Source organism: Sceloporus occidentalis, unplaced genomic scaffold, assembly GCF_023333645.1.
Source record: "Sceloporus occidentalis isolate IW3139 unplaced genomic scaffold, rSceOcc1.0.p SCAF_67, whole genome shotgun sequence".
Classification (NCBI taxonomy): Eukaryota; Metazoa; Chordata; class Lepidosauria; order Squamata; family Phrynosomatidae; genus Sceloporus; species Sceloporus occidentalis.
Window position 1 is genome coordinate 1145769 of NW_028317047.1, and position 27719 is coordinate 1173487.

The following is a 27719-nucleotide window of genomic DNA, read 5'->3' on the forward strand; positions in this document are numbered from 1 at the left end:
GGTGGAAACATCATGCTTTGGGGCTGTTTTTCTGCAAAGGGACCAGGACGACTGATCCATGTAAAGGAAAGAATGAATGGGGCCATGTATCGTGGCTGGGTCTTTCAGCATGACAATGATCCCAAACAAACCGCCCGGGCAACGAAGGAGTGGCTTCGTAAGAAGCATTTCAAGGTCCTGGAGTGGCCTAGCCAGTCTCCAGATCTCAACCCCATAGAAAACCTTTGGAGGGAGTTGAAAGTCCGTGTTGCCCAGCGACAGCCCCAAAACATCACTGCTCTAGAGGAGATCTGCATGGAGGAATGGTCCAAAATACCAGCAACAGTGTGTGAAAACCTTGTGAAGACTTACAGAAAACGTTTGACCTCTGTCATTGCCAACAAAGGGTATATAACAAAGTATTGAAATGAACTTTTGTTATTGACCAAATACTTATTTTCTACCATAATTTGCAAATAAATTCTTGAAAAATCAGACAATGTGATTTATGGACTTTGTTGTCTCATTCTGTCTCTCATAGTTGAAGTGTACCTATGGTGAAAAGTACAGGCCTCTCTCATATTTTTAAGTGGGAGAACTTGCACAATTGGTGGCTGACTAAATACTTTTTTGCCCCACTGTATACTGATAAATATGTATATGCTTCTAAAGTTGAAGACTGGTGCTCAATGTATGTAGTTATGATACCTGGCATTTCTTGCCTATGGCCACATGTATTGAGGAGCTTTCCTCCTATAATGGTTATGGTAAGTCCAACAGAAGATAGACCACAGAGGCACCATTTTAATGATTTAGTTAACTCCCAAACAGCACTAGAATATCAATTACACAGATGAGGTACTTGCCTATGGTCCCTGAGCTCTGAGAATGTTGCAGCGCTTTTAATGAATAATCCAGCCACTGCAACACTACCAGCCACTCAACAGTAGTGCAGGCTCCTGTAGATAGGACCTCAGTGGGGCGACATAACATCATCACACTTGCAGTACACTTGCGGCAGCTCTCATCACTTGGAATAAAGAAAGGCATCTTCTGTGTATGTATGTATATTTGTGTGTATATGTATGAATGTATATGTGTGAATGCCTAAGGGTCTTAGGCTTTTGCACATAGCTATTTTAACTAGAGGGTAAAATTACAATAAAATTGATAACCTATGAAATTATTCATTTTTCATGCACCCCCTTTTGTGACAAACATGGACTCTATTTTTTGGTTTATTAGATGTTACTTTAATCTAAATCTGTTGGTTTTATTTTAGAAATATGTCAAATTTGAAGCCACCGTGAATACCTTTTGCCAGAAATTCTGTCTAAGCTGTAGGCTAGACAAGCTAATTGATTGAAAAGTAGCATCAATATATTACATATATCCTTGGTAAGCAATTGTGATGTTTTAGTCTCCACATACATTACCCAAGGATGTTAAGAAAGTTAAAACATCACCATCATCCTCCATACAATATATTATCATTAGGTACAACACATAGGAAAAGGATGGAGCTATATAAATAAATAAATAATAATACTTAAGCTTACTTTATTTCATGATAGACAATTCTTTCTTGGTTCAAATGTACTTATTTTTCAGTTTTTAGCATGTTTACTATGTCAGTTTAAGATTGTAGTTGTCTGAACAATGAGCTTAACTAGCTGAAAGTATAATATCTGAGGAGCATATTAAAAATATGAGCATAACTGGCAACTGTCAGGACCACTGGGCTTAATTCAACAAGCTATCTAAAATCCAATGGAAAAGAATGAATGCTAAAACCACACTCTCTATATCCACACATATACACAAAACATGTGTAACATACGCAATGATAATATGCATTTAATAGGGGTTTAAATACATCTGTAAAAGTTGTTTAGAATTCTCACTTCATATCAGGAGTTTTGATTTGATCTGATTTAACAAATAGTGATGTTTAATTAAAAACAGTGGGCATTGTGACAAAGGTACATGATTAGCAAATGCTACTTGACCATGTGCCCATTAAGGTGAATCACTGACTACTTTGTAACAATTCAGCACTTTTTCAGTACTTTTCTTCCTACAATAGTCTAGAAACTAGACAGATCGTTGAATTGTGCCCACTATACCCAACGGCAGTCACATTTACATAGTTACATAGTTATATAGGCTGAAATAAGACATGCGCCCATCAAGTTCAGCCTTTCCTATATCTGTTAATTTGTTGCTGTTGATCCAAAAGAAGGCAAAAAAACCCCCCAGTTTCGCTCTTTCCAATTTTGTACTAACCAGGGGAAAAAAATCCTTCTTGACCCCAAAAAGTTGGTAAAACAGTTCCCCGGGTCTGCGAAATATAGTCCAGGTATAATACCAGGTTCTACAGCGTTGATTAAGTATGATTTTTTTGTGTGCAATTAAATATGTTGAGTGGGCTTATTGCTTTATATTGGACCAATTAATCATGCTCTTCTTTTGGTGACTGCTCATTAAGAATGGATCCAGAACTGGTTATTATGCTATCAAAATACAGTCCTTGGTTAATTTCTCACATGCATATTATACATACATGCTGTTACAAGAATTTATCACAGCATACACTCATTTTCATTAAACAAACCAAATGAAAGCTCACTTTGCCGACATCTGTCACCCTACTGCCCAGGGTTCCATTTCAAGGGATTTGTTTTCCACTCCTCTTGCTTTACAGACTAACCACTGTCCATTGCTTGCTGCATAACCTCATAGTTATGGAAAATGACTGTCTTGAAAAGCTATCTGCTCTCCAGTTACCTGCCAGATGGCCTGGGACTAAATCATCTAGAAAGCGCATTGATTTCTTGAATACATAGCAACATGTCTCTTCAGAATAATGTCATTCCAACATATAAAGTTTCTGTACAAAGTTATCTTGCAAATTCACAGACCTGTCAGAACCTTGTAAGATACTTTCCTATTACTATAGGAAACAATGAACTACCTTTTATGATTTCACACACATAGCACTAATAGTTTTGTATTGGTAAAATTTCCTGAAATAAGGAAGGCCCTTGCCTTTCCTGTTACGTGAAGATGTGGCATCTCTTTATCTGTGGCATAAAGACAAGCCCCATATTGCTTAAGACCCTCTGGGAACTGTAGTTGCAATACAGATTAAAGGAATGTTCCAGTGTCCCAGGGAACCCCCTACACAAACAAAATAACTGCCTTTAAAAGGACTTTGTAAGTATGAACTGTTCAATGTTTTAGAAAAAAAAATATAAAAATGCTCTGACCTTAGGGAGAAGCTGCAACTTCCCACCCTCTAGGGTCTGAAGATTCTCACCACTGATTGGTGCCAATTGATGTTAGGAAATCAAATCAATAAGAGCTTTTTAAGCATGTGCATGGTGTCTCAATGGACCCTGCTTGCAGTGTTCAACAAGCCAACGCTAGAACTGATTGTCAGTAAGAATATCACGTGTAAGGGGGTCTGTTGGGCCAAAGACATATATCGCATGGGAAATAGCTGGGACACGATGTAAAATGAAACAGACTTCTCGGCTATGATATGTATTAAAGTTCATTTGATAACTGGAGTGTTACTTTAGGCTTTTTCTTTTTGGCTACCAAAGTATTGCTCGAAAAGAGCATATTGTAATTTGAATGATAACAATAGATGATAACTTGAATTTCTATCATACTCAGTGTATAATAAAATTTAAAGTATACAAAGAAATAATTATAGGCATAACTAGTGTTTTCAAATTATTCCAAATGTTGCATGTAATGACTTGTTAAATTACTTCTGATTCGTGTGAGAACTATTCTGATGACTCTAGCTGATTTTTTTTTCTGTAAAACCATTTATAGTTTTTTTCTAACAGTTTCTTTAGAAACTGAATACTTTATTTCATTTCATTTTATTCTAGAAAATTATAACATGCATTCCTTAATATTGGGTCATATAGAATTTACATGGTTTACAATTTCTCTAGAAGTGTCTTTGACTAATTCATTAAATTGGGGGTTTCAGATTATTGACTTTACTAGGCATTATGAAGGGTCAACAAATGTGAACTCAAAAGATGCTCATAATGTTCAGATTCCATAATGCATAGTGAATGTGGGAACATTATTAAGTCATCTGACTTACATGACTCAATATATGAGGCATGTGGTTATCGCAAATCTAAGACAAGGTTTGAGTCTTTGCATCAAGAAAAAGAAGCAGACAGGATTGGACCAATCTCTTTTTCTATAGTTATGCCTGCTAGTCCTCCTTGCTGGAAAAAACAGTTTATTGTAAAAATTTACAATCACAAGCATATTTCCATCACAAGTTCATCATAACTGTTTTGGTCTAGGCACATACAGTATAGCTAGGCATTTCCTAAAACTATAATAATATGAAACTAGGTTAAATTTTGGTCCATGAAGATCAAATAATATTGAGGCCAGTGTTTAGTATAATATGAAAAAGTATGTTTGGTACATGTCAAATATATATTACTATACAAAACTTTGTTTCAGTATCTTAATATTTAATTTATGTCTAATAAAAACTAAAATGAATTTGGCTCACCAATATGTGTCTTTCATACATTACTCAAAAAGGCAAACACAGGTTTATCCTTGATCATGGAACCATAGTGGACACCTTCAGTTTTCAAAACATTCCAGATTAGCACATCTCACATTCTAAAAATGTCAAATAATTTAACACATAAAAAAGAAGTGTTTTAAGTGGGTTTAGGATGAATGTAAGTGGGGTATGTATCCTCAAAAATTGGGTATGAATAGGCAGAGCCAGGAGTAGTATAACACTCCAAAATCCTTGATGTGGCATCCTTAAAAAGCTCTCATAACCATATCTGGGAACTCTTAGGGTTTGATCCTGAGTCTCAGGGTTTTTGCCTCAATCTCAGGGTGAAGGGATAAATTCTCAGGGTCACACAGTCTGGAGCTGATTCCTTCCTATTCTACACCGCTGTGCTCATATATAAGACTCCAAATTGGTGCTTTGGCTACCAGTATGTTGTGATTGATATCCCTGCTTGGATGCAGGTGACTCAATTAAGTGTAAATAATAACAAGTTATGGTTAAAATGATGACATGTATGAGAACCATTTGGATAATACATTTGGCGTCTCACTATATAGAATCTTCATGATTGGCTATTAAAGGTTTAATATTTCCAGAGTCTCAGGGTCAGCTCATTTAGAAAGTTCCCAGGTATGCTCATAACATGGATAACTTATTCTTAAGGAGAATCTAACACTGAATCTTCAGCCATTTTACAACAATGATATTGTTTACACAACAGAATTAATTTGTAACCATTGCAAACTAAGCTGATTAATAAGAAGTCATAATGTTGCTGAATGTATTCTGTGTTTTGTTTTTCCACCAGGGTTTTTCCCAAAATCAAATGAGTCAGACTATACTTTTCTTCAGCATTCATTCCAAGGGTGCATGCAACTCATTCATGTGGATGACCAACTGATGGACCTCCATGATATAGAACAAGGAAAGGAAGGAAGTTTTGAAAATATCAGCATTGATATGTGTGCCATTATAGACAGGTAGGCCAAAAAACACTTTACTATTATGATGATGATTATTATTTTAAATGTGAGGTTTGATTCTGGAATATTATTTATTCCTTAAAACATGAACAATAAAAATATAGTTTTTTATTACAAAAAGCCTCTCCAAAATAACTGCCTGTGCATGAATTTTCACATCCATACTAAAAAAAAGCTGTATAATTGAATAAGCACATCTATGCTCAAATGTGGTTGTTTAAATCTCTGCGGAAGGTGGGATGTTCCATTGTTTGCATTTTTTTGTACAACTGTTGGCAGATTCTAAAATAGGAATACATACAGGAAAAAAAAATATGGAAAACATTTGTTATTTTTTACATGATTTGGCACATTTTGTTTCTCCACAATTCACTATTGTTGCTAGAATTCATAGACGAGGTTGGAAATGGTACTTTCAAATAGACATTGTGAACAAATGAAGGAGGCTTCTACTGACATAAATTCATCCGAATTGACAAAATTGGCAAATTTAATTAAAAGTTTTATTTGTACCAATCGAATGCAAAGTCTACTTAAGACATCATTTTTCATATTGTTTAAGATAACAAGTAAAAGAAAAAACTGTCTTTAAACTACCTCTCTGAATACCACCTGTGACAACTAACTGGTTCCCCCTAGTCATACGACACTAGACCACAAAAATAACACCACATATTTATGCGCAAAACATTTTACTGTTTAGATCCATCAGGGATTTCAATTCTTTTTTTCTCAGCAATATGATGTAGCTTTCTGTCTTTTATGTAAACAGTTAATATTGGAAGCTATGAACATTAAATGCAAGATATCCCTGGGAAGACAGGACTGACATTTATCACATTAAAAAATGATGAAAAGATGGCTCCCTAGAGAATAGACATACTTTAGTGGAAATATGAAACAGATTGCTGAGACAAGATGCTGAACGCAACTTTTATAAATTAAATATTGCCATTATGTGAACTACCTTCATACATTACGCAGAATGATAGTTCATTTTCATATACATATATTCATAAACATTCCTCTCAGCATGAATTTCAAGGTATTTTTACATAGTTTAAAGGACTTGGTGTTTTTCGTAAGTAATCTAATTTTATGTAATGAAAGAAGTAGAACTCTGAAGAACTATATATATAAACCGTACATAAATATGTAGTGTATAACTTCTCTACCAATGTGTATTTGATACCATATAAGGTAAAATAACAGTTCTTTCTTACTAAAGAGTAAGGAAGAGCCAAAATAATTGATTTTAGGTAACCAAGTTAAAAAGTGTTGAGTGAAAGTAACTCTTGGACTGGGTAAAGATACATTCTTTTAACAGGTCTTTTAGCCCTGTATAGGGTATCCTGCTGAGCCACGTACCTGGCTCCTGCATCAACAGTTAGGCAGGGCACCAAATTAAGGCCTGGAGGCTTGCCCACTTGGACTTAATTCACGTTACAGGGGTGGCCATCATCATAAAGAACCATGCAACTCTTCTCATGGTCCCTGACAGAACTCCATACTTGGCTAGTCCTGACTCAGGATCCATGGTTGTCTTATTTATAACCATAAAATCAGCCATGATACAAGATTTAGAGAGAGAGGGCGAAAGTATTCTGGAATGTTTGCAAGCTTGTTGAAGGTACAAATTGGTTCTTTAAGCAGTCATTTGCAGACCTTAGAAATTCAAGGGGCTAGAAGGGATGCCTTTTTCAGTATCTCACATTTACTTAACAAAGCAATATAAAACAAGAGTTATGGTATACACATATACATATTTGTCTTTTCTATTAAAATCACTCATATGAGATCTCATTTTAAAGTGATCTACTCCCAACATTGAGAAGTTCTTCCACTTCATTCCATGCCTAGTAAACCGGGAATAATTCTCTTTCCCTCACCCATCTGTCTCCTCTCCATCAAACCATTTAACTTTCTTCATAAAAGATGACAAAAATGCCTTTCTCAGGGTGTTTTTTTTTTTACTGTTTACTGACTGGATAATTTTAATTGTTTTCCGGTACTTATAAATATGTAAAAAGTAGATCAATAAGACACAATTGTAGGTCTTAAAGCACACAGATGTGATTAGCACTACCATCTAGAGAAAGGAAAAAACTAGCATCTGTAAGCCACCAAATATCAATCTTTCCCTTCATTACGGTCGATCTGCACTGAGGTTCTCTTACAGGAAAAAATATACATCATGCAATTATTTATTATAGGTCCCGGCCGAAGAATGAAATGACCTTAAGGTTATTTTTGCCCAAGATGTTTTAGCGCACAGTGATAAAGAGGTTTGATGTTTGTGACTTAGAAGTTGAGCTCCTGTCATACGTGTGATCGAAGTTCACTTTCAGCTATATAGTATTATGTCAGGGATAATGGATGAGTGATGTCGTTTGACCACATGACGACCTTCTCCTTGATCAGCTGCGCAAAACATTTTCTAAAGGCTGGAATGAGATGGTATCTCTAAAAACTGTCACATCTAACCTGTGACAGATGAAGAAATGTCATTGCATTTTTCATTTAAAGTAATTGTCAGCTAATTTATCTATGTACAGTAGCACAGTATGAATAGCAACAAAATCTGCTCTGTGCATTGGTTTCTCCCAAATAGCTTTCTGTTGCCAAATCAATTAAATTCTTCTTGGTTCTCTAAACATCTGCATACACTTGAAGAAAATGTTTTTATGTTAAATGCATTCAACTAAAGTTTATATTAGGGATATCTCAACAAAATAAATGGGTTTATTGCGGTAGGTAGCAAAAACATGCTTCTTGCTAAAATGTTTGCTTTTTTACATAATCAAGGTTAAATTAGAAAATTCTAGCGTATATCGGCTGCACGAAGGTTTACAATTTAAATGGTGTTTTTTGTTCCTTAAATTTTCAATGTCATAAGTTTTGATTTTTCATTTAAATCCCATGTTCAATGTAAAATAGCTAGATCATTTTGTATCAGTTCTAAATGATTTTAAATAATATGCCAGTTTAGATTTTTTTTTCCTCCGGCATTATTCACACTCAAAAGAACAAAGTACAATATGGAAAATGCTACATAAATGGTATTCCACAGTATATACCATGCAATACAAAACAACACTTATATCAGTGATGTAAGCGAATGCCCATACAAAAAAAACATATTTAAAAAAATCCTTAATTTCCAATGATAGGATGTAGGTCTTCAAACGTGGAATATCAGTTACTAACTCATCTAAAACCATTTAAAAAAAATAATATCCCTGTACAATAGAATATACTTTAAAGCAATAGATGCAATTAGCATTATTATAAGCTTAATCATTTCATATTCCCTGTGTTGAGTAGAAATTTTAATACTAGTTTTAATTAATTTCTAAATAAAACAGCAATAAATATACTATACATTCCTGGTATCATATGGTGCACTTGGATCACTAAACATTTTATTTTACATAGTACAAATGGCACCAACATTTTGGACCAATAGCCCCTCTCTGAATGCGCCTACCATATGAATACATAAAAATACAAGTGCACATTATCTACATAATTGCTACTTACTCCTAGGTCCGGCCCAAGACATGGTGCTGGCTGGGTCAAAGGATGAAAAAACCCTACCAAAAACACGACCACATGCATTATGTTAGATTGTGTTTACAAAAGTCATTCATTCCTGCTCTCTCTCACTCTCATGCACACTCTCTCACACTCTGATTCACAGTCTCAGACACCTAGACTGGTCAAAAGATTAAGATACATGCATATAGCCTCAATGAATACATAGAATACTTTTTGAACTGTCCTTGTGGTTTGGGGTATGTAGAGAAAACAGATATTACAAAATAAGACAAATATATATGTAATAAGAGATATTAAAGCTTCCAATGCATTAGCCATTTAGCTTCTTTCTGAACAGTTCCCTGTTACCTCCTCTCCACAACGATACGAACAAGATACCTGTTGCAATATTTGATTTTGTAAGTGTTAATGGACTAATTGCCATTATAGGTACAACTTAATGTCCCTGGCACAAAGAAGATTAAAAACTACGTTCTTACCAGACTGCTTTATTGCTATGTTAAAGCAACATGTTCCACACACATGCTGTTTAGAGCAAGGAACTAATTTGCTAAAGAACGAAGATCAAGGCTTGTCCAATACTGTAGAACTGAAATGGTTAAAATACTGATACCTAGCTATCCCTTCAGTTGCTGTGTACCTACAACTTTGACTTCATGACATCTTAACTGAAGGCAAATAGGAAGGAGGACCATCTACGGCTGGGAATGATTTCTATATGCAGTCATTCTGTGTAAAATGCAATTGTCACTGCAAATAAATTACACAATAACAAGGAGACACTGCTGGAAGCACAGATACTTCAGAAACAATACTTGCTTTCTCTTAGGTGTAACAGATGGCTGTTATTCCCTATAGGAGAATTCAATTAGACTTAACTTACATATTTTTGATGCTACACATGTCCTCTCTATTGAAGTCATTGTACGATATCACAGTGCGGTGTTTTAAAAATTTAATTTTTCTTCTTTGATGTGTATGGAGTAAATATACTTTGTGGGTATGTCAATACTATTCTTTAGTTGCCTGGCTAGATAAAAACAAATAACCATGGCAACTAGCGAATGTTACAGTTTATAATTATATGCAACGTCATGAGAAGACAATGCTTTTCGCTATACAAAATCATTATCGCATAAAATAGATCACCGCCATTACAAAGTGTCAGGAATGGCACTAGTTTTTTGTTTTGGGCCATAAGTGAAAACAATTGTTTGGGCCCTATCTTAAGTGTAATTAACATAAACAGATAACTACACATAAATGAAAAAACAATACTTATAATCACATTTGTTAATGAACAAGACACCTCTCCCTCATCCCTGATGAGCCCTTGGACCAACAAGGACCCTAAACAACTGTTTAGTTTGCTTAAGTGTTAGTGCCATTTGTATAAAGAGTACAGTTTGTTATGGCACCATTCTTCTTGATGTGATTCATTTAAACCTCTTTCTGACAATGACTGAATTTATTTTTGTGCCCTTCCAGACAATGTTTAAACATTTCTGTGGTGCTTATGTTTAGCTGTAATTTCCTTCTTTTTCATTTACTATATCCACACAATTTATATTTTGGTTTTTTTATGGGCAAGAAGGGCTTTATTTTGATTGTATCATTTAATTTACTATAAAAAGTATAAAATATGGTAAACATTTAGAAAAAAGGACTTGAAAAATATTTTGTTCATTTACAAAAGCTAATGAAAAAAGTTTAGAAATACCCAATGTTTTTATGTTTGTTTTTTTTGCACATTATAGGGCAATATTTGCTATTTCAAAGCCATTTTTAAAAAAATATTGTCATTCTGCCCCATGTCCTATTTGGGACATCTTTAAAGCTGACCAGTTCAATTTATCCCATATATGTATAAAAAAAAGCCACCCCAGGGTATTTCAACTGCTAGTATTTTAGCTATTTTCTTGCACACATGTTACCATCAGCCATTATCAAAGTTTGAACTAGTATTTTTGCTTTTTTTCCACACACGTTTTATATTAGGTATGAATTTACAGCTCCTGGTATAGACAAACAACATACAGTACAGTGATACTCCACGAGCATGGGTTTGTTGGGTTATTTGGGAGGTAAAAGGCCACCTTTGAGAGGTGTGCATTGTTGAGAATTTGGACATCTGGTCAGTCTGTGCCCAAGTCCTATTTTAGGACATCTTTGAACACGGCCAATCCAATTTACCCCATCAAATCATATATTTTTTAAAATACGACGATATAGTCCTAATTTTAGGACTTGCTCATAAAAATAAACTTTTATACTTTATAATTTTTTTTAAAAACAATTTACATTTTTTTGAAACCGGAAGGTAAATTATTAGTTATTTTTAACTAATCATTTATCATTTTTTCCAACTATTCTTAAAAATATCTTATTTTTTTTTAAATTATTTTACTAATCACATTGTGATTGGAAAGCTGAGCTCCATTGACTTGGTTGAATGTAGTACCTGTTCTCAGGAGGGTCTGGAAAGACCATCTTAGAAAATTGTTTTTTAAAGGATGCCGTCATCCTGCGAGAGGCAAAATCTCTCGCAGTGGTGCTTGTGATCGTTCTCCACAGTGGTCACAGTGCATCCTGGGGTGGGTTTTACCCTTCACATATCTTATAATAAGGGCATCCTTTGTATTGGGCAAAATGGGGCAGTTATTAGATTAGATACTAGTTTTGGAAGAGATTCTTGTCTGTATTAGTCATACATATTTCTGTATAAGGCACATAATGTTTATATTTACTGTATATGTCTATTTACCATATTAACCAGTTTTATATTATTGATGACCTAAGACCTTGACTTCCTTCATGCCGCTTATAAACTGTAGAACCCCCCAAAAATGACTGTAAGTACAATAAAGGACAAGAAAATAAAAGGCGGGGTAAATAATCTTGCTGCTACCCTTCCAGCTAGCTTAATTGTAACATTAAAAAGATTATATTAGTTATATATGTGGATGAATTCATTAGTTTATATGTGCCGTTATAGGCTAGTTCACGTTGCTGATAGCTAGCATAATATGCGGAGAGTCAGGATTAACTCTGGTGCAAGGTATACATCGCTGCAAGGATCTCACAAATAATCAGTTTCTGCCTGCCTCAACTGTGTAGCTATAGAAAAATCTAAGGAATTAAACTTATAACTAATCACTTAAAGTGAATCACGGTAGCTGGTCCCTTACCTGACTTGACTGCTAATAAATTGGAAGCAGCAGCTAACTATATCTACCTATATCTTAGGTGTATTTCGCCTTGTGCATGGCTTTGTTAGAGGTCCAAATGGTGTTCCGTAGAAATTCCTGCTTATTTCAATTTAAGGGCACACCTTTCTTGTAAACGATTGGCTAACATCACAACATTTTGTAAATTAGTTATTTAGTAAATATCAATACACTACAATGTAACATGATTAAAAATCCCTTACTTGACAACAGTATCACCAATCTCATATCACTGTTCTAACACTAATCTGGTATGCAAAATATTATACACAATCGACACAGAGAGTACATAGATTCTTTAAGTCATAATGCATACTAAATTCAGTGAGATAAACATAGGTTGTCTATAAACTCCTACTTTCAAGAATAAACCAAAGGCCCAGAGAAAGTGAAATATAAAGTTTTCTATGTTTTTTGCCGTTGCTGAACAAAAATGTGGATCATTATGGAGGCCCAAGTCCTTTAATATCATTGTCACGGTTGGCTATTTGTGTATTAAATATAGCTTGTGTATTAAATATAGCTTACACTGGGACATTAATAGATAGTATAATGCTTGAATACTTAAATTTTAATTTAAATATTATAGGTTACAATAAAAGGAAGAAATAACCAATTACGACAGAGAAGATATATTCTTTAGAACTGTCAAATAAAAGGTTATCTGGAAGAGGAAGAGAAAAATGTGGCATTTGATAAACCTATGAGATATAGAAGTAATAAGTTGCAGACAATCAAAATTTACATTTATATTTGAGTACATATAAATATTTATATTTGAGTCTCATATATTTGTTCTAGAACTGAAGCGTTAATGTAGTTAAGGTTGTGTGCAGTGTCCTAAAGTGTTGGTCAATCTTGTACCGAAATTAAAGAAAACATTTAAAGCAGAATTTATATCTGAGGCACTCCTTTTAGCAAACAAAACTATTAAAAGCTGTTAAAAAAACATTAACTACAAAATAGAATAGACCCTTGACAAGGGTCAAATGTCCTCCTTTACCCTCTCGAAGACATTGTGAGGACTGGGGCTTTTTTTAAATTAATTTCCAGAGAATGCCATTTGGTAGCAGGACCAAAAATAAAAAAAAGAATGAATAAATCTCTTATTCTGGAAGTACTATAAACAGAAACCAATCCTAGTTAAAAGTAAGGTTGTAAAATGTCACTTCTTTGAAAGGTTCTCTTGACCTCTAATTAAAGCTATTCTCAGTCATCGAATAAATGGAAGGTAAGCAGCATGTGTATTGTCTACAAAATTTAGAAACTTTTTAACACATGCACTATTCCATTTCTAATGTTATACTGAAAACTGAGGTATAAGTTGTACGTAATACTTTTACAATGGCAGACTTCTAGTGCAATGTCTGTTTTTCTTTTGTCCCAGAACAATATGATGGAGTCTAAAGTGTTATCCATTTTGTAAGCAACTATTGTTTTACACCAGGATATTCATAAATTGCAGAGTAAGATTTACACGCTATCTCACCGTACTCAGGTACAAAATCAGCAGGCGCCACCGATACTTTCTAGAAATGTCAGATGGAATACAGTTGGTTCTGGACAAGTAAGAGTTGTACATAAGAAGCATGCATCCATAGTCTCTGGCTCTTCATGATTCGTTTGCTGCCCTTTCAGAATGCATCCTCAGTGCTGGGGCATGTCCCAATGCTGTTGTAGAAGTGTCATACCTAGCAACACAGGTAACTAAGACTGCATTCTACTGATAAAAAGGTAATTAGAGAAAACCGCTGTAAGAGGAAGCATTTGTTGTTAGGATAGGTTGTCCTTATTGTAAGAAATAGGTTAAACGTTAATGAGATAAAAGGTAAGAAAGTGAGCCTACAAACGTTTGGGTAACTTTTGAATGTGGAAATAAAGTAATTGTTCACACAAGTGTGACATACAGGTCCCCTGGACAGAGAAATTAACTTGATCATCTGCTCGTTGAATAAGTAGCTAAGATGTCGATGAAAGATGAGGTTATTGTTATGGGGGACGTTGACATCCCTGATGTAGTCTAGACAAAGGAGTAGAGACATCTTGAATTCTTGACAGGGATTGTATCATAGGCAAATGGTAAAAGAGCCAACAAGGAAGGAGGCTGTGCTAGATTTAGTATTTACAACTGGTAATTTAATCTCATATGCCACTATAGGAGAGTGTTCAGTGACCACCAATCAGTGTGGTTTAATATAAGAACAGAGGTTGTGCTGCGCCACACTAAAACTTTCACAAAAACTGGGACAAAATGTATGATTTGATGGCCCGGTTCAACAATGTCCCAATATATACACGGGGAAATATGACCACAGGTCTAATTTCCAATTTGAAAAATTCATACGTCCCAAATGTTACTTTTTAGCCCCCAAACAACCCAACAAACCCATGGGGTATCACTGTACTCAGGAGATGTTGCTGAACACACATTGGGGTGTTGTGTGACAGTGACATATACCAGGAGCTGTAAATTCATACCTAAAGGACAGCGTGTGTGGGAAAAATACACACAAAAAAATCCTACTGTAAACTTTGACATAGGCTGGTGGTAAAATATGTGCATGCAAAGAGTAAAAATACCAGCATTTGAAATACCCTGGGGAGATGTTGCTGAACACATATTGGGGTGTTGTGTGACAGTGTCATATACCAGGACCCGTTAATTCATACATGAAGTAAAATGCAAAAAGGACTACCGCAAAAGTTTGACAAAGACTGGTAGTAGAATTAGTGCTTGGAAAGAGTTATAATACTAGCATTTGAAATACCCTGGGGTGTCTAGTCTTCAAAATAGATGGTTTGATGGTAAATTGCATTGGCAAGCCTCAAAGATTCCCGAAATGGCACATGGGGGAAGAATTACCAGATTTGGAAAAAATGGTTTTGAAATAGCAAAACGCTACTTGTACTTATTGCCCCATAACATGAAGAAAAAGGCAAAAAAACATAAAAATATTGTATATTTCTAAACTCAGGACAAATAGTAGAATCTAGTTAGCAGTTTTTTTCATTAGCTTTTATAGATGAGTAAAAGATTTTTCAATTAAAAGTCAGAAAAAGTCCTTTTTGTCTCAATTTTCCACTGTATTTTATACTTTTTTTTTATAGTAAATGATATGATACAATCAAAATAGTGATATAATGATAATATATAACTTGTGTGGGTGCAGTAAATGGGAAAGAAGAAAATTACAGCTAAACACAAGCACCGCAGAAATGTTAAAACAGCCATTGTCATGAAGGGTACATATACCCCCTTACATCACTTGCAGCTTTCTTGCTGGGGTGACTAGCCTCATGTTTGGGTGGGCCTGCTACCTTCCTGCCTCCCTGTGTCAGGGACAATTTTTGAACCTCTGGGCATCTCTGGTCAGACCTCATCTAGATTATTGTGTGCAGTTCTGGAGACCCTATCTCCTCAAGGATATTGACAATTTGGAGAGAGTTCAGAAGAGGCTACCAAAATGGAGAATGGTTTCTGCTGTCAAATTCTATGTTTCTGTTTTAAATGAACAAGTCACCCTACTTCCTGTCCATGTTTAAAACTTAAGATTGATGTCCTGCTTGTTTCATTCCTTCACTCACATAAGGAAGGAAGACACTGGGGGAAAGGAAAGATTTCTCCATATGGAGAGATTTCCAAAACAATAAAAAAAAATAGATACGTTTTCAGTGTTATATATGCAGTAATTGTGTATCTGCATATGTACAAGTAAATAGATAAATGTATGTTATGATCATAACACATATGGTTATGTTATAATTATTTGTGTTATAAATTAGTTATGTATAGGTAAAAATAGTTATTATTCTATGACTTGAATGGAACTTCATTGCTATTTTTTTATACATATTCTGCTTAAATCTAGGCTACATACAGTATTATTGATGTATGATGGACATCCTTACAGGACCATCAAGATTTAGGAATGAGCTGCTATTATAAAAGTGCCATTATATCAGTGCCAAACAATACTTCAAATGTAGAAACTCAAGATAAAATTAAAGGGTCTTGAAAGTCCTTGATATGAAAGCATTGATCTGCTATAAGTTTATTTATAGTGTATGGAAATAGATTCAGGAACAATGTGAAACCAAATACATCAATCCCTCCACCAATGATTCAAAAATAACTTTATTTTACAAAAAAGAGTTGAATACGAAGGCATGAAGCGAAGAGATACTCTGGCCATATATTAGATATTCACTTTTGATGCTCTGAGACTTCATTGTGCAGATATGTGTATATTTTTCTTGGTTTCCTTTATTCTGAGAACTTGTTCTTACAGGCAGACGAAGAACACTCTCTCCAAAGGGATTCGTAGGGATGATTTCATTATGCGTGATTTATTTTCCCCTGTCACACCTCACTGAAAGTGTTCATAAGCTCCTGGCTGATAAAAATGAAAAATATGGTTGAAATAAACTCATTGGCCGATTTTTATAGTAGAGAAAAAGGCTTTCGAAGGAGTGGATTTAGTAAGACCATGTTTAAATGCACCCAACGGACTGTACAATTTCCTGCTTCTACAGCGGCTATACCTGACTTACACTATCATTTCTTTTTATTGGTGAGATAGATAGTTTGTCAGTTGTTCCACTCCTGGATATTTAAACTACACTGTGTGAATATATGACATTATGGGATGAGCTCATGTAAATGAAACATGTAAAGCTAGCCAGGGGTAGCATGGAAATGTGGGAGTTGCAAGTCATCAATGACTAGTGAGCCTCAGCTCAACTACTCCTCATATAATGTATAGTATAATTAATAATAATAGTTTAGAGGAGTATGTTTTTAAACCTTGTTTTAATATTTTTGTTATCTGTATAACTACCCTTTACAAAATAATACAGTTTCTTTCATAAGGGCTTTAGATGGAAGGCAAAACTTAAATGCAGAACAAATAAATGAGAAGAACTCTGGTTTTTCCACAATTAATATATAGTTGTTTGAGGAAGGGAGTAGTATTTTAAAAAAAAACAAAAAGTACTAAGTCATATTTTTTTGTCTCTCACTCACTGTTGCATAAACCAAGGATCCCTATTTTATCACCACACTTGGGAAGCTGAGCCAAGATTATTTAAATAGTAATCCTTCAATTATAAATCACAAAAGTTCTACTGTAGTGACTCACTAACGGTGGCATCAAAATAGTTCTTATTATTGTTCTTATGAAAGTTACAACATTTCCGAAGATAAAAATATGAATTCAACATAATGAAGGCATGGAATTCAGCTGTGACATACCAGTAAAAAAGCACTAATTAAGATGCTCAGGTATTATTAGATGAGAGTAGAATTTAAGGAGCTAGCACAAAAATGCGTGACGCTGAGAATTCCCCAGTTCACCCTATAAGTGCCTAGGCCTGTTAATCACTGGTATTATATGCAATGAGGGCTTCTGCGGTTTTATCAACTTGGTCTTAGCTGGGTTGCAGGAAAACAGCATCACACTTTATCGCAACCTTAGCACGATCAAGGTTGTCTCCTATATGAAGTCAACAGTGTATGTCACCATTGAAAGCAATAACTGATTTACACATACTGAGTTACCTGAAGTACCACCAGTAGAGTATGAACATATCTGTGAACTTTTTGACTCCAGCTACTTGGAACTTCTTTTGCAGGATATGGGTAGGAGGTCCAGCTTATTCTCTATTTTTAATGGGGAAGTGGGGTGGAAAGTGGGGTGCTGCAATATCACTCCTACAACCTGGATTATCCCTGTAGTGACCTGGAGACCTGGAAAAGCAGCATTTCACCCAGTCTCTAAGGGCAAATAACCGCAGTAAAGTGAAGTACAAATGCTGTAAAACTGCAGTAAATGTGCAGTAATACTGCAGTAAAAGTGCAGTATTGCAGTTTTTTCATGTCCAAAAAACTGCAGTATTACTTCAGAAAAAACTGCAGTAATTTTTCGTAAGGGTAAAACCAGAGAGTTCCCAGGTATGATTACCACCAGCTAGTCATGCCACCAGCAATGCCTTCTAAAACAAAAATTTTGCCAGGAGGAATTTAGGATTATACCCATTGTGACAAACCCTATAGCATGAGGGCCATACATGTCACTTTTAGGGGTCCTAAGCACAGTCCTCTAGGGCAATCAGAGTCAGGAACAGCAGCTTTAAACAAAACAGCGCTTTATTTTAACCACTTAAACCCCAAAAACCAAATCATAAAAAGAAAACCTAGCTCCCAATTGGAGCCCTCTCTAACTTAACTATGCTGGTCTAAACTGACCAGCCTAATCACCCACTACCTCAATCTCCCAGCCAGACCCAGCTACGCCAGGCTCTGGAAAACCTCCCCCAGACAGCACACAAAATGTCCAGGCTGGTATTGCCTCACTTGGCTCAGGGATTGTCTTGTTCAGGGCCTCTCCTTGCCCTGGGAGTGCAGGGAACTTCCTCTTCCCCCAACAGTCTCTCTGAGTCTCAGGCTCCAGGGGTTTTTAATGCCCAGCACCTGTGCCTGACGCCAGCCCCATAGGAATCCTGGACCGGATCCTGCAGACTTCTTGCCTCCTGGAAAACCCGGCATGGAATTTCCACAAAATAGGGAAACGGAGCACTGGCCCACCCTGCTCTCCAATTGCTCCACCCCAGGGACCCATATGTGTAATCTGCATAGCAGCTGTACTCAGATGCCATGCTAATCATCTCCCTGGGGTTCACAGTCTCACACCATATAGAAACATGTTTTTTTCTGTGAGTTTTGTTCATGTAACTTTAATTTCTACAATTTTATTTGAGTGTTTCAATGGTAATACTGTCAGCAATAAAATTAATTTTTCAACCCGCTAGCTGGTTAAAATCAAACAAAACCTGTGCAAGCAATTTATTTTGTACTGAAAACTGATTGAAGCTCCACATTCTAGCTGTCAGCATCATCACATAACGGTATATCCAGTTCAGACGCCTGAAAGGATGCATATCATTCAACTTGTAATAGACTGGAAGACCCAAGATGACAGGGGAATTAATGAGTTATTGAACCAGTGAGTTATACGTCTTTTAAAGGTCAGTAGGAACATGTTGGTTTAAAGGTAAAGCCCCCAAGTGTTACAGAATCCATAAATCAAACAAACTTAAAAACCACACATATAATTTTTGAAATCCATAGAGTGGTGTTTAAGACATTTAAGAATCCACATTAAGAATATTTTGTTTTGCAAGAATAATTGTATGTGAGCTTTTACAAACGATATTTTTTCTTTTGCCAACATATGTTTTGAATGTTTATAAAGTAACAGTATGTTTGTAGAAGTCTGGGCCCAAAATTTGAAGCGGTGTATTAGTTTGAATTCACAATTTGCAATAATACCAGATGTCTATGTTTTTTTAAGACTATCAATTTAATATAGGTTCCCAAAATAAATAACATGTACACATAGAATATATACAGACAATGTATTTTGTCTTTTAAGAAATCACAAAGATTACACTCGTGTTTTTTTTAGTTTCCATATTTTGCTATTTAAAAAAGTCACCACTTGCATTTCCCCTGTGGATACCTCATCTACCTACCCTAATTAGTGGGAAAATGTAATCTAACTAAAGGAGCGGCAAATAAGGTGTGTTCTTAAGTAGCACACATGCAGGTTTGCTTACGACGTTATTTTTGAAGGGTGTATTTTTACATAAGAATGCACTGGGAAGCACTACTTTTCTCTAAATTAATTTCTATGTCTGAAAATACATTAGTATGGATTTGAGGCACAGATCTTTGCATGCATGGGTTAAGCAAAGGTAGCAACTCTACACAACTATTCGTTAATCCGTAGATGACAAAACCCACGCACTTGTAGAGGTGGTTGCTGCTGCAGGATCACTGGAAAGAAGTAAAAATTAAATACATTTCCTTTTGCCAGACCTACAGAGCTGTGCTGTCATGATTGAATCAGTGGAACCCGGTAGGACTTCCATTCCCCATTACAAAAATCTGACATTTCACAGCTAGCTGGTGTCAAAGTAAAGTGAAAGTGTGGCAGTGCAAGTGTTGATATGGGAGAGATCGATGCAGTTAAGATGAGGCAAAAGTCAAATACGAGGGAGAAGGGGTAAGGCATTTGTTAAAGAACTGTGCATAAGAAAATCTCTGTGACGGGTAGAAAAGAGTACAAGCTAAGATGCAGCAAGGGAAGGTAAAAGGTAACGGAATAAGATGAAGACCTTTGTAGGTCAACAAAAGCTTCTTAACACCTATGCCATCTTGTGAGTGACATGTCAACATCATGTAAACAGTATAATGTAGCATATTTTTTTCCACTCCCTGAAACCATTACTGTGAATTTTCAAAAATTAAACTTGCAAATTGACCCAATTTAAAGATATTTGAAAAGCACGAGCAAATTACGTACACGCATTAAAGGAAATGTAAATGTATTTTTCTTACAATTCTGGATTTAATTTATGACTGTAAACTCTAAAAACTATATATTTTACAGGAGATTTTAAGTAAATGCAAAACATTTTTAACCCCTTGTAGCCAATTGATCTATCAATCACATCTGATTAGTAAAATATAGATAAAAATAAAACATATTTGAAAATTAAACATTTAGAAATAGTTAAAAAAATAAATACAAATTTAGTACATTTTAAAAATAATGATCCAGTGATGTCAACATGACATCATAAGGGGAACCATCCAGTTCTAAGAAAATATAAAATAAAAAATTAAAAATGTGTCATTTTATGAGCAAGTCCTAAAACTGGCACCATATCTTCCTAAAAATCCTGCCATAGAAAGTGTTAAAATACCAACATTTTAAATAGCCTGGGTTGATGGGGTAAGTGACTTCAAAGATGTCCGAAATAGGACATGGGCTCATGATGATCATATGTCAAAAGTCCAAATTGAAAAATGTGTGCCTCCCAAATATGGTCTTTTAGCCCCCAAACAACCTGATAAACCCATGCATGTACCTATGAGATGCTGGTGGACACATATTAAGGTGTTGTTTGGCAGTTTTACCAGGATCTGTTAATTCATACCTGAAGTACAATGTGTGTGAAAAAAAATAGCATCACAAACTTGACAAAGGTTGGTTGTAGACTTACTGTATTGAAAGAGTTAAAATACCAGCATTTGAAATATCCAGAGGGGTCTAGTTTTACAATAATGTATGGTACGGAGTAAATTGAATTGTCCAGTTTTTCCTTCTGGGGAAAAATATAATTTGTGTAGTACAGAAAGAAGAAAATTATAGCTAAACACCACAGCCATAGTCACAAAGGGTACAAGGATAAAAAAGCTCTGTTCTTAAGGGATTAAGATACTTATGATAAAGAAAAAGTAAATAAATAAAATTATGCTTTTTTGCATGTCCATTCTTTAACTTGCTGTTTTATATTTTTTAAGATTTGTTTAAAAAAAGTGTTTTCCCATTTATTACCAACCATCATCATCATACTATTATTTCAGTGGTATTGTGTAAACTATCAACGAACCAAAGATGTATGGGGCGCAGGTATATATGCAGGGAAGAAAAAATAACACAATATAGTGTAGATGATATGTGCAAGATAAATAAAAAGTGATGTGTTGCACTCACAAATGAAAAAGGTGATTCTGACCCATCAGCATGGAGTAAGATAAATTCTTTAATTGTCTTCGTATAAAATCTAAAAATACAAACTAAAATAGTGCAGTATCTTCAAGTAAAATGCAAATTTTGCCAGAAAAATGCACTCACAATTTTTCATGCACAAAAGTGCATATGCAGGCGTTTTGTGTAAAAGTCCACCAAAGGTAGAATACAATGAAGTCCAATTTTGATCCTTCTCGACGCGTTTCGCCCCTTGGGCTTCTTCAGGAGATCAAACGGTAAGTCAATCGGTATTCTGTGAGAAATTCCGTTCCTTCTATCCACTCTCTTATAGCCGTTTCCGTGTGTGTCATCGCGTATTTGCGTCTTCCCCTGATGTCATCACGTATCCTTCATGTTCTTAATTGTTCCCGCGTATGTCAATAAAGTTGTAAGGAAGAAGGAACGAAGGCAATCTAGCCTGTATTCGGGAGGGTTTCCAAGCAAACCTCCCGATGGGCGGGGAGAGAAGACAGTTAAGAACAGTTCACAGGACCCGGCTTTGAGAGGATAATCTATATAATCAAGTGAAAAAGAATAAAGGAAAAAAGAAGAGAAAAGCAAGAGAACCCACCGAAGGCTCTAGTGATTCTTATAAACATGTATGTGTGCCATATATATTAATGTGAACAATTATTTCATTGTATTAATGTAAATGAAACTAACACAAACCTTTATATTTATTTTCACAAAAACTGGTAACATCCAGTATCTGCTGTTCATATACAAGAAAAATAATTAGCAGTATGGAATAGCATTTAGTTTTCACAAGCTACAGATGCAGCTACATTTTCACTTTTCCATCAACATTCATGATTATATGTATGTATATATATGTATATATATAAGTACACATATACATACATTTATAACTTAACCTCAAACATTTTTTAATGCTTTTTGTCAGCAGAACTAAAATTATTGACTTGACATGAGCCTAGAATCAAACGCTTAAAACTGTTATTAAATATTATCTAGTAAACCACCTGTTTTTTTTCTTCTTTTAAAATGCAGAATTCTGCCGCTTAACTATTTAATTCAATTATAATTTATTTCAGGAAAATTTCAATTTGGGGTATGTGTAAAAGAATTATTTATCAGAGCAGTACAGCAATTTGTAGTTTAATAATTTCCCACACCATGTAAATGTAACAGCCATGCCCTGAATCACGTATTATTCTTGCTGTTTTTCCTTACATTTGCCATTCTAATATTCACAGTAACTTGTTTAACCCCTTAAGGACAATAGGGGTTCTTACTCGTAGTATATTGTGGGACAATGGCTCTTTTAACATTTTTCAGTGTTGCTGTTTAGCTGTGATTTTCTTCTTTCTCATTTCATGCTCCCACACATATTATATTTTTTTTTAGGACAAACAGGGCTTTCTTTAGATACCATTAATTTTATCATATCACCTAATTTACTATAAAAAAATGATAAAATATGGGTAATTTTTGTTAAAAAATTACCTTTTCTCACTTTTAAAACAATAAACTTTTACTCATCTGCAAAAACTAATGAAAAAACATTCTACTATTTGTCCTGAGTTTAGAAATACCCAATGTTTTTATGTGTTTTTGCTTTTTTCTGCACGTTATGGGGCAATAAGTACAGGTAGCGTTTTGTTATTTCAAAACCATTTTTTCCAAATCTGGTCATTCTGCCTCCCATGTGCTGTTTCGGCTATATTTGAAGCCGGCCAATGCAATTTACCCCATCAAATCATATATTTTTAAAAACTAGACACCCCAAGGTATTTGAAATGCTGGTATTTTAACCCTTTCCATGCACTGATTTTACCACCAGCCTTTGTGAAACTTTAAAAAACTTTTAAAAGTACCGCCCCAATATGTGTTCAGTAACATCTCCTGAGCACAGTGATACCCCCCATGCATGGGTTTGTTGGGTTATTTGGGAGGTAAAAGGCCGCCTTTGTGAGGTGTGTATTTTTTTGCCATTTAGACATCTGCTCCTACTGCCACCATGTTCCATATTTGGGACACCTTTGAACTCGGCCAATTCAATTTACCCCATCAAATCATACATTTTTTTATACTAGACACCATATGGGCATTTGTAATGCCAATTTTTTAACTCTTTCCATGCGGGAATTATTGTGAATATAAAGTATTGTAGGATTTGCTTATTAATTTTTTTTATTTATTTAATTTTTTTGGTGACAGTGGGGGTTTTTACATGTTACCATATATTTTAAATTTTTTTTGTTTTACATTTTTGAACAATAATTAATTTTTTTTTTAGGTTTTTTTTTTTAATAATCACTGTGATTAGTGAGCTGGGCTCCATTGACCTTGCATGGTTGGATGCAGTACCTGCATTCAACCTGAAGGAGGAGCTCGAGAGTTCTCAAGAGGGTCTGGATAGACCCTCTGTGAACTCAGATCTATTGTTAATGCCATCCTGTGAATGACGGCAACATCATTTACAGGATGGCACTTGTGGTTGCTCTTCAGAGCAATCACAGGGTGATCGGGGTAGGGGGGTAGTGTTACTGATATGCCTGGATATCGATTCTGATTGCTTCCTAAGCTGTTTTAGTCCGCCGTTTTTCTTCCGGGGAGGGCTTTCCTCCCCAGATCCATGGTCAGCCTCACTTGTGAGGCAATGCAGCTATTTAACGACAGCCCGTACATGTACGGGCATTGTCGTTATCACGGTGCACGGCAACCCTGTACATGTACGTGGATTGTCGTTAAGGGGTTCATTGAAGACACATTAAATGAGATACTGGCAATAACATGATGTCTAGGTCTTATAGACCAGATATTCCAGTGCTCTGCTCTCTGTACGGACAGTATTGAAAACAATTAGGTTGCCACTAATTTAAAATATTTCAGTTATAATATAAGATATATATTAAAGGATAATAATATTCAGGATAATAATAAAGGTGGGTCAAGTCATCCCCGTGTATTGCATAATAATGCATTTATAGTCTATGTAGGCTCCTTCAGATGTGTTTGATGACTAAGTAGTTAACTTTGTCTCTCTTTGTCTAAATAGATTGTTATAAATAATACCTTTTCTTTCCAAGATGTGTTTTCTTTTTTTTTCTTTCTTTTTTTTCAATTTATAGAATGGACTTTCTATTTTAATTCTAAGATTTCCAATGTATTCACATTGGCAAATATAGTCTCAATTACTCACCACTTAGAAATAAAGGGTCTTATTGTCCCTTTAAAACATAAGTCAGAATACACTGAAAAAAAGTTTGTATTTTGCCTCACATTTCCTATTTCCATGCATTTTTCTGTCTTAAAAGAACATAAGTTTTTTAATTAATAAGGGCTCTCAAAAATTTAACATATTACTTATGTATAAATTCTAAGTATGAGCCTTTAAAAATATCTTCAAGTGAAGAACACTTCAGTACTGAAATAAAAATATCTGTGAGGGTCTTGAAGGCTCTCATTTAACTTTATGAAGGACCGTTACATTGTTCAATTAAGAAGTATCTTGTTAAACTCAATCTGTAACTTAAAGCATTGCATGATATTCTCATCTCAAACACAGGTGGATCTGTCACACTAATTACATTTAAATGATGAAGTCACTCTTAAGCTAAGGTGTTCAGACATATTCTGTTAAATCATTGCCAACTGAACATAGAAACTTAATGGCAGATAAGAACCATTTGGCCCATCTACTGCACCCTTCATGACAATAGCTGTTTTAACATTATCATTTACTGTACCCACACAAGTTATATATTGTTTTGTTTTTTTCAGGTAATAAATTGAGAAAAAAAGCTAATGAAACATGCTAAATAGATTATAATATTTGTCTTGAGTTTAGAAATACCCAATCTTTGTACGTTTTTTTTTTGCACATATAGTAGCATTTTGCTATTTCAAAACCAATTTTTTTCAAATATGGTCATACTGCCCCATGTGCTATTTCTATTTACCCCATCAAACCATATATGTTTGAAAACTAGACACTCCAGGGTATTTCAAATGCTGGTATTTTAACTCTTTCCATGTGAGAACTTTTGTGCTAATTTTAAGACTTGTTTATAACCCCCCCACCACCACCACTTTTTTATATTTAAATTTTTGTTGGAACTGGATGGTTCTCCTTATGGTGATATCAGTGGTAAATTATTTTTACATGTTACCATTTTTTTAACTATTTGTTTTTTTAATTTATTTTACTAATCTCCTCCCGAGAGGTCACAGTGTGCCCTGGGCTGGGTTTTCCGTGTTGATGAATGCCTCACTATGGAGGCATTTAAGCGACACCATTTAAGCTTAGAAGGCAATCGTTGATGTGGAAATGCTCTTGGAGGCCAGGGTAACTAAGTGGATCGCCGTGAAAAGCGCATCCTCAGAGAATAAAGAACAATGAAGAGCCAAAATATGAGAGAGAGTGAGAAAGAGCGTGACATAGAATTTGTCTGAAACGAAAGGGCAGGAAACAAACACAGGACAGGTTCCACTCAGAACAGGCCTCGCCATGGTCGACCAAGGTTGTCTTTGGGAAATAGACGTATGAGTGCTGCCAGAATTGCTGCAGAGGTTGAAGGGGTGGGGGGTCCGCCTGTCAGTGCTCAGACCATAAGCCACACACTGCATCAAATTGGTCTGCATGGCTGTCGTCCCAAAAGGAAGCCTCTTCTAATGATGATGCACAAGAAAGCCAGCAAACAGTTTGCTGAAGAAAAGCAGACAAAGGACATGGATTACTGGAACCATGTCCTGTGGTCCGATGAGACCAAGATAAACTTATTTGGTTCAGATGGTGTCAAGCGTGTGTGGCGGCAACCAGGTGAGGCGTACAAAGACAAGTGTGTCTTGCCTACAGTGAAGCATGGTGGTGGGAGTGTCATGGTCTGGGCCTGCATGAGTGCTGCCGGCACTGGGGAGCTACAGTTCATTGAAGGAACCATGAATGCCAACATGTACTGTGACATACTGAAGCAAGCATGATCCCCTCCCTTCGGAGACTGGGCCGCAGGACAGTATTCCAACATGATGACGACCTCCAAGACGACCACTGTCTTGCTAAAGAAGCTGAGGGTAAAGGTGATGCACTGACCAAGCATGTCTCCAGACCTAAACCCTATTGAGCATCTGTGGGGCATCCTCAAACGGAAGGTGGGGGATTGCAAGGTCTCTAACATCCACCAGCTCAGTGATGTTGTCATGGAGGAGTGGAAGAAGACTCCAGTGGCACCCTGTGAAGCTCTGGTGAACTCCATGCCCAAGAGGGTTAAGGCAGTGCTGGAAAATAATGGTGGCCACACAAAATATTGACATTTGGGCCCAATTTGTACATTTCCACTTAGAGGTGTACTCACTTTTGTTGCCAAGGTTTAATAACCTTTTTTGAGGGGACATCAAATTTACAGTGTTATACAGGCTGTACACTCACTAATTTACATTGTAGCAGAGTGTCATTTCTTCAGTGTTGTCACATGAAAAGATATAATAAAATACTTACAAAAATGTGAGGGGTGTACTCACTTTTGTGAGATACTGTATGTATGTGTGTATATATATATATATATATATATATACACACACCGTATATACAGCATGTTTTCTGCAACCTTAAGCTGTTGGTCTAAAGAAGAAATATTCTATAGACATCTGCCACTGGAAAATAATGTTCATACACTGGTGTATTTAGACCACATATTGCAACATGATGTTTATTTTCAGTATACTACTTGCTTTTCTTTGTCTTCTGATTTCTGACCTTCAACTAGAAAACTAACACCTGCCTTAAATATCTGGTTGTTTCGTTCAGAACAAACATGTAGCTCAGTATGTTTTT

General features: G+C 35.5%; 1 protein-coding gene across 1 annotated transcript in view; it reads left to right on the plus strand.

The window, feature by feature from the left end:
* LOC149286607 (contactin-associated protein-like 2) overlaps window positions 1-27719 on the plus strand; it is a 494134-nt gene that overhangs the window by 226564 nt on the left and 239851 nt on the right. The window contains exon 10 of the mRNA XM_089493838.1: window positions 5367-5538. Within this exon, the coding sequence (XP_089349964.1) occupies window positions 5367-5538 (172 nt within the window). The remainder of the gene's footprint in view (window positions 1-5366; window positions 5539-27719) is intronic.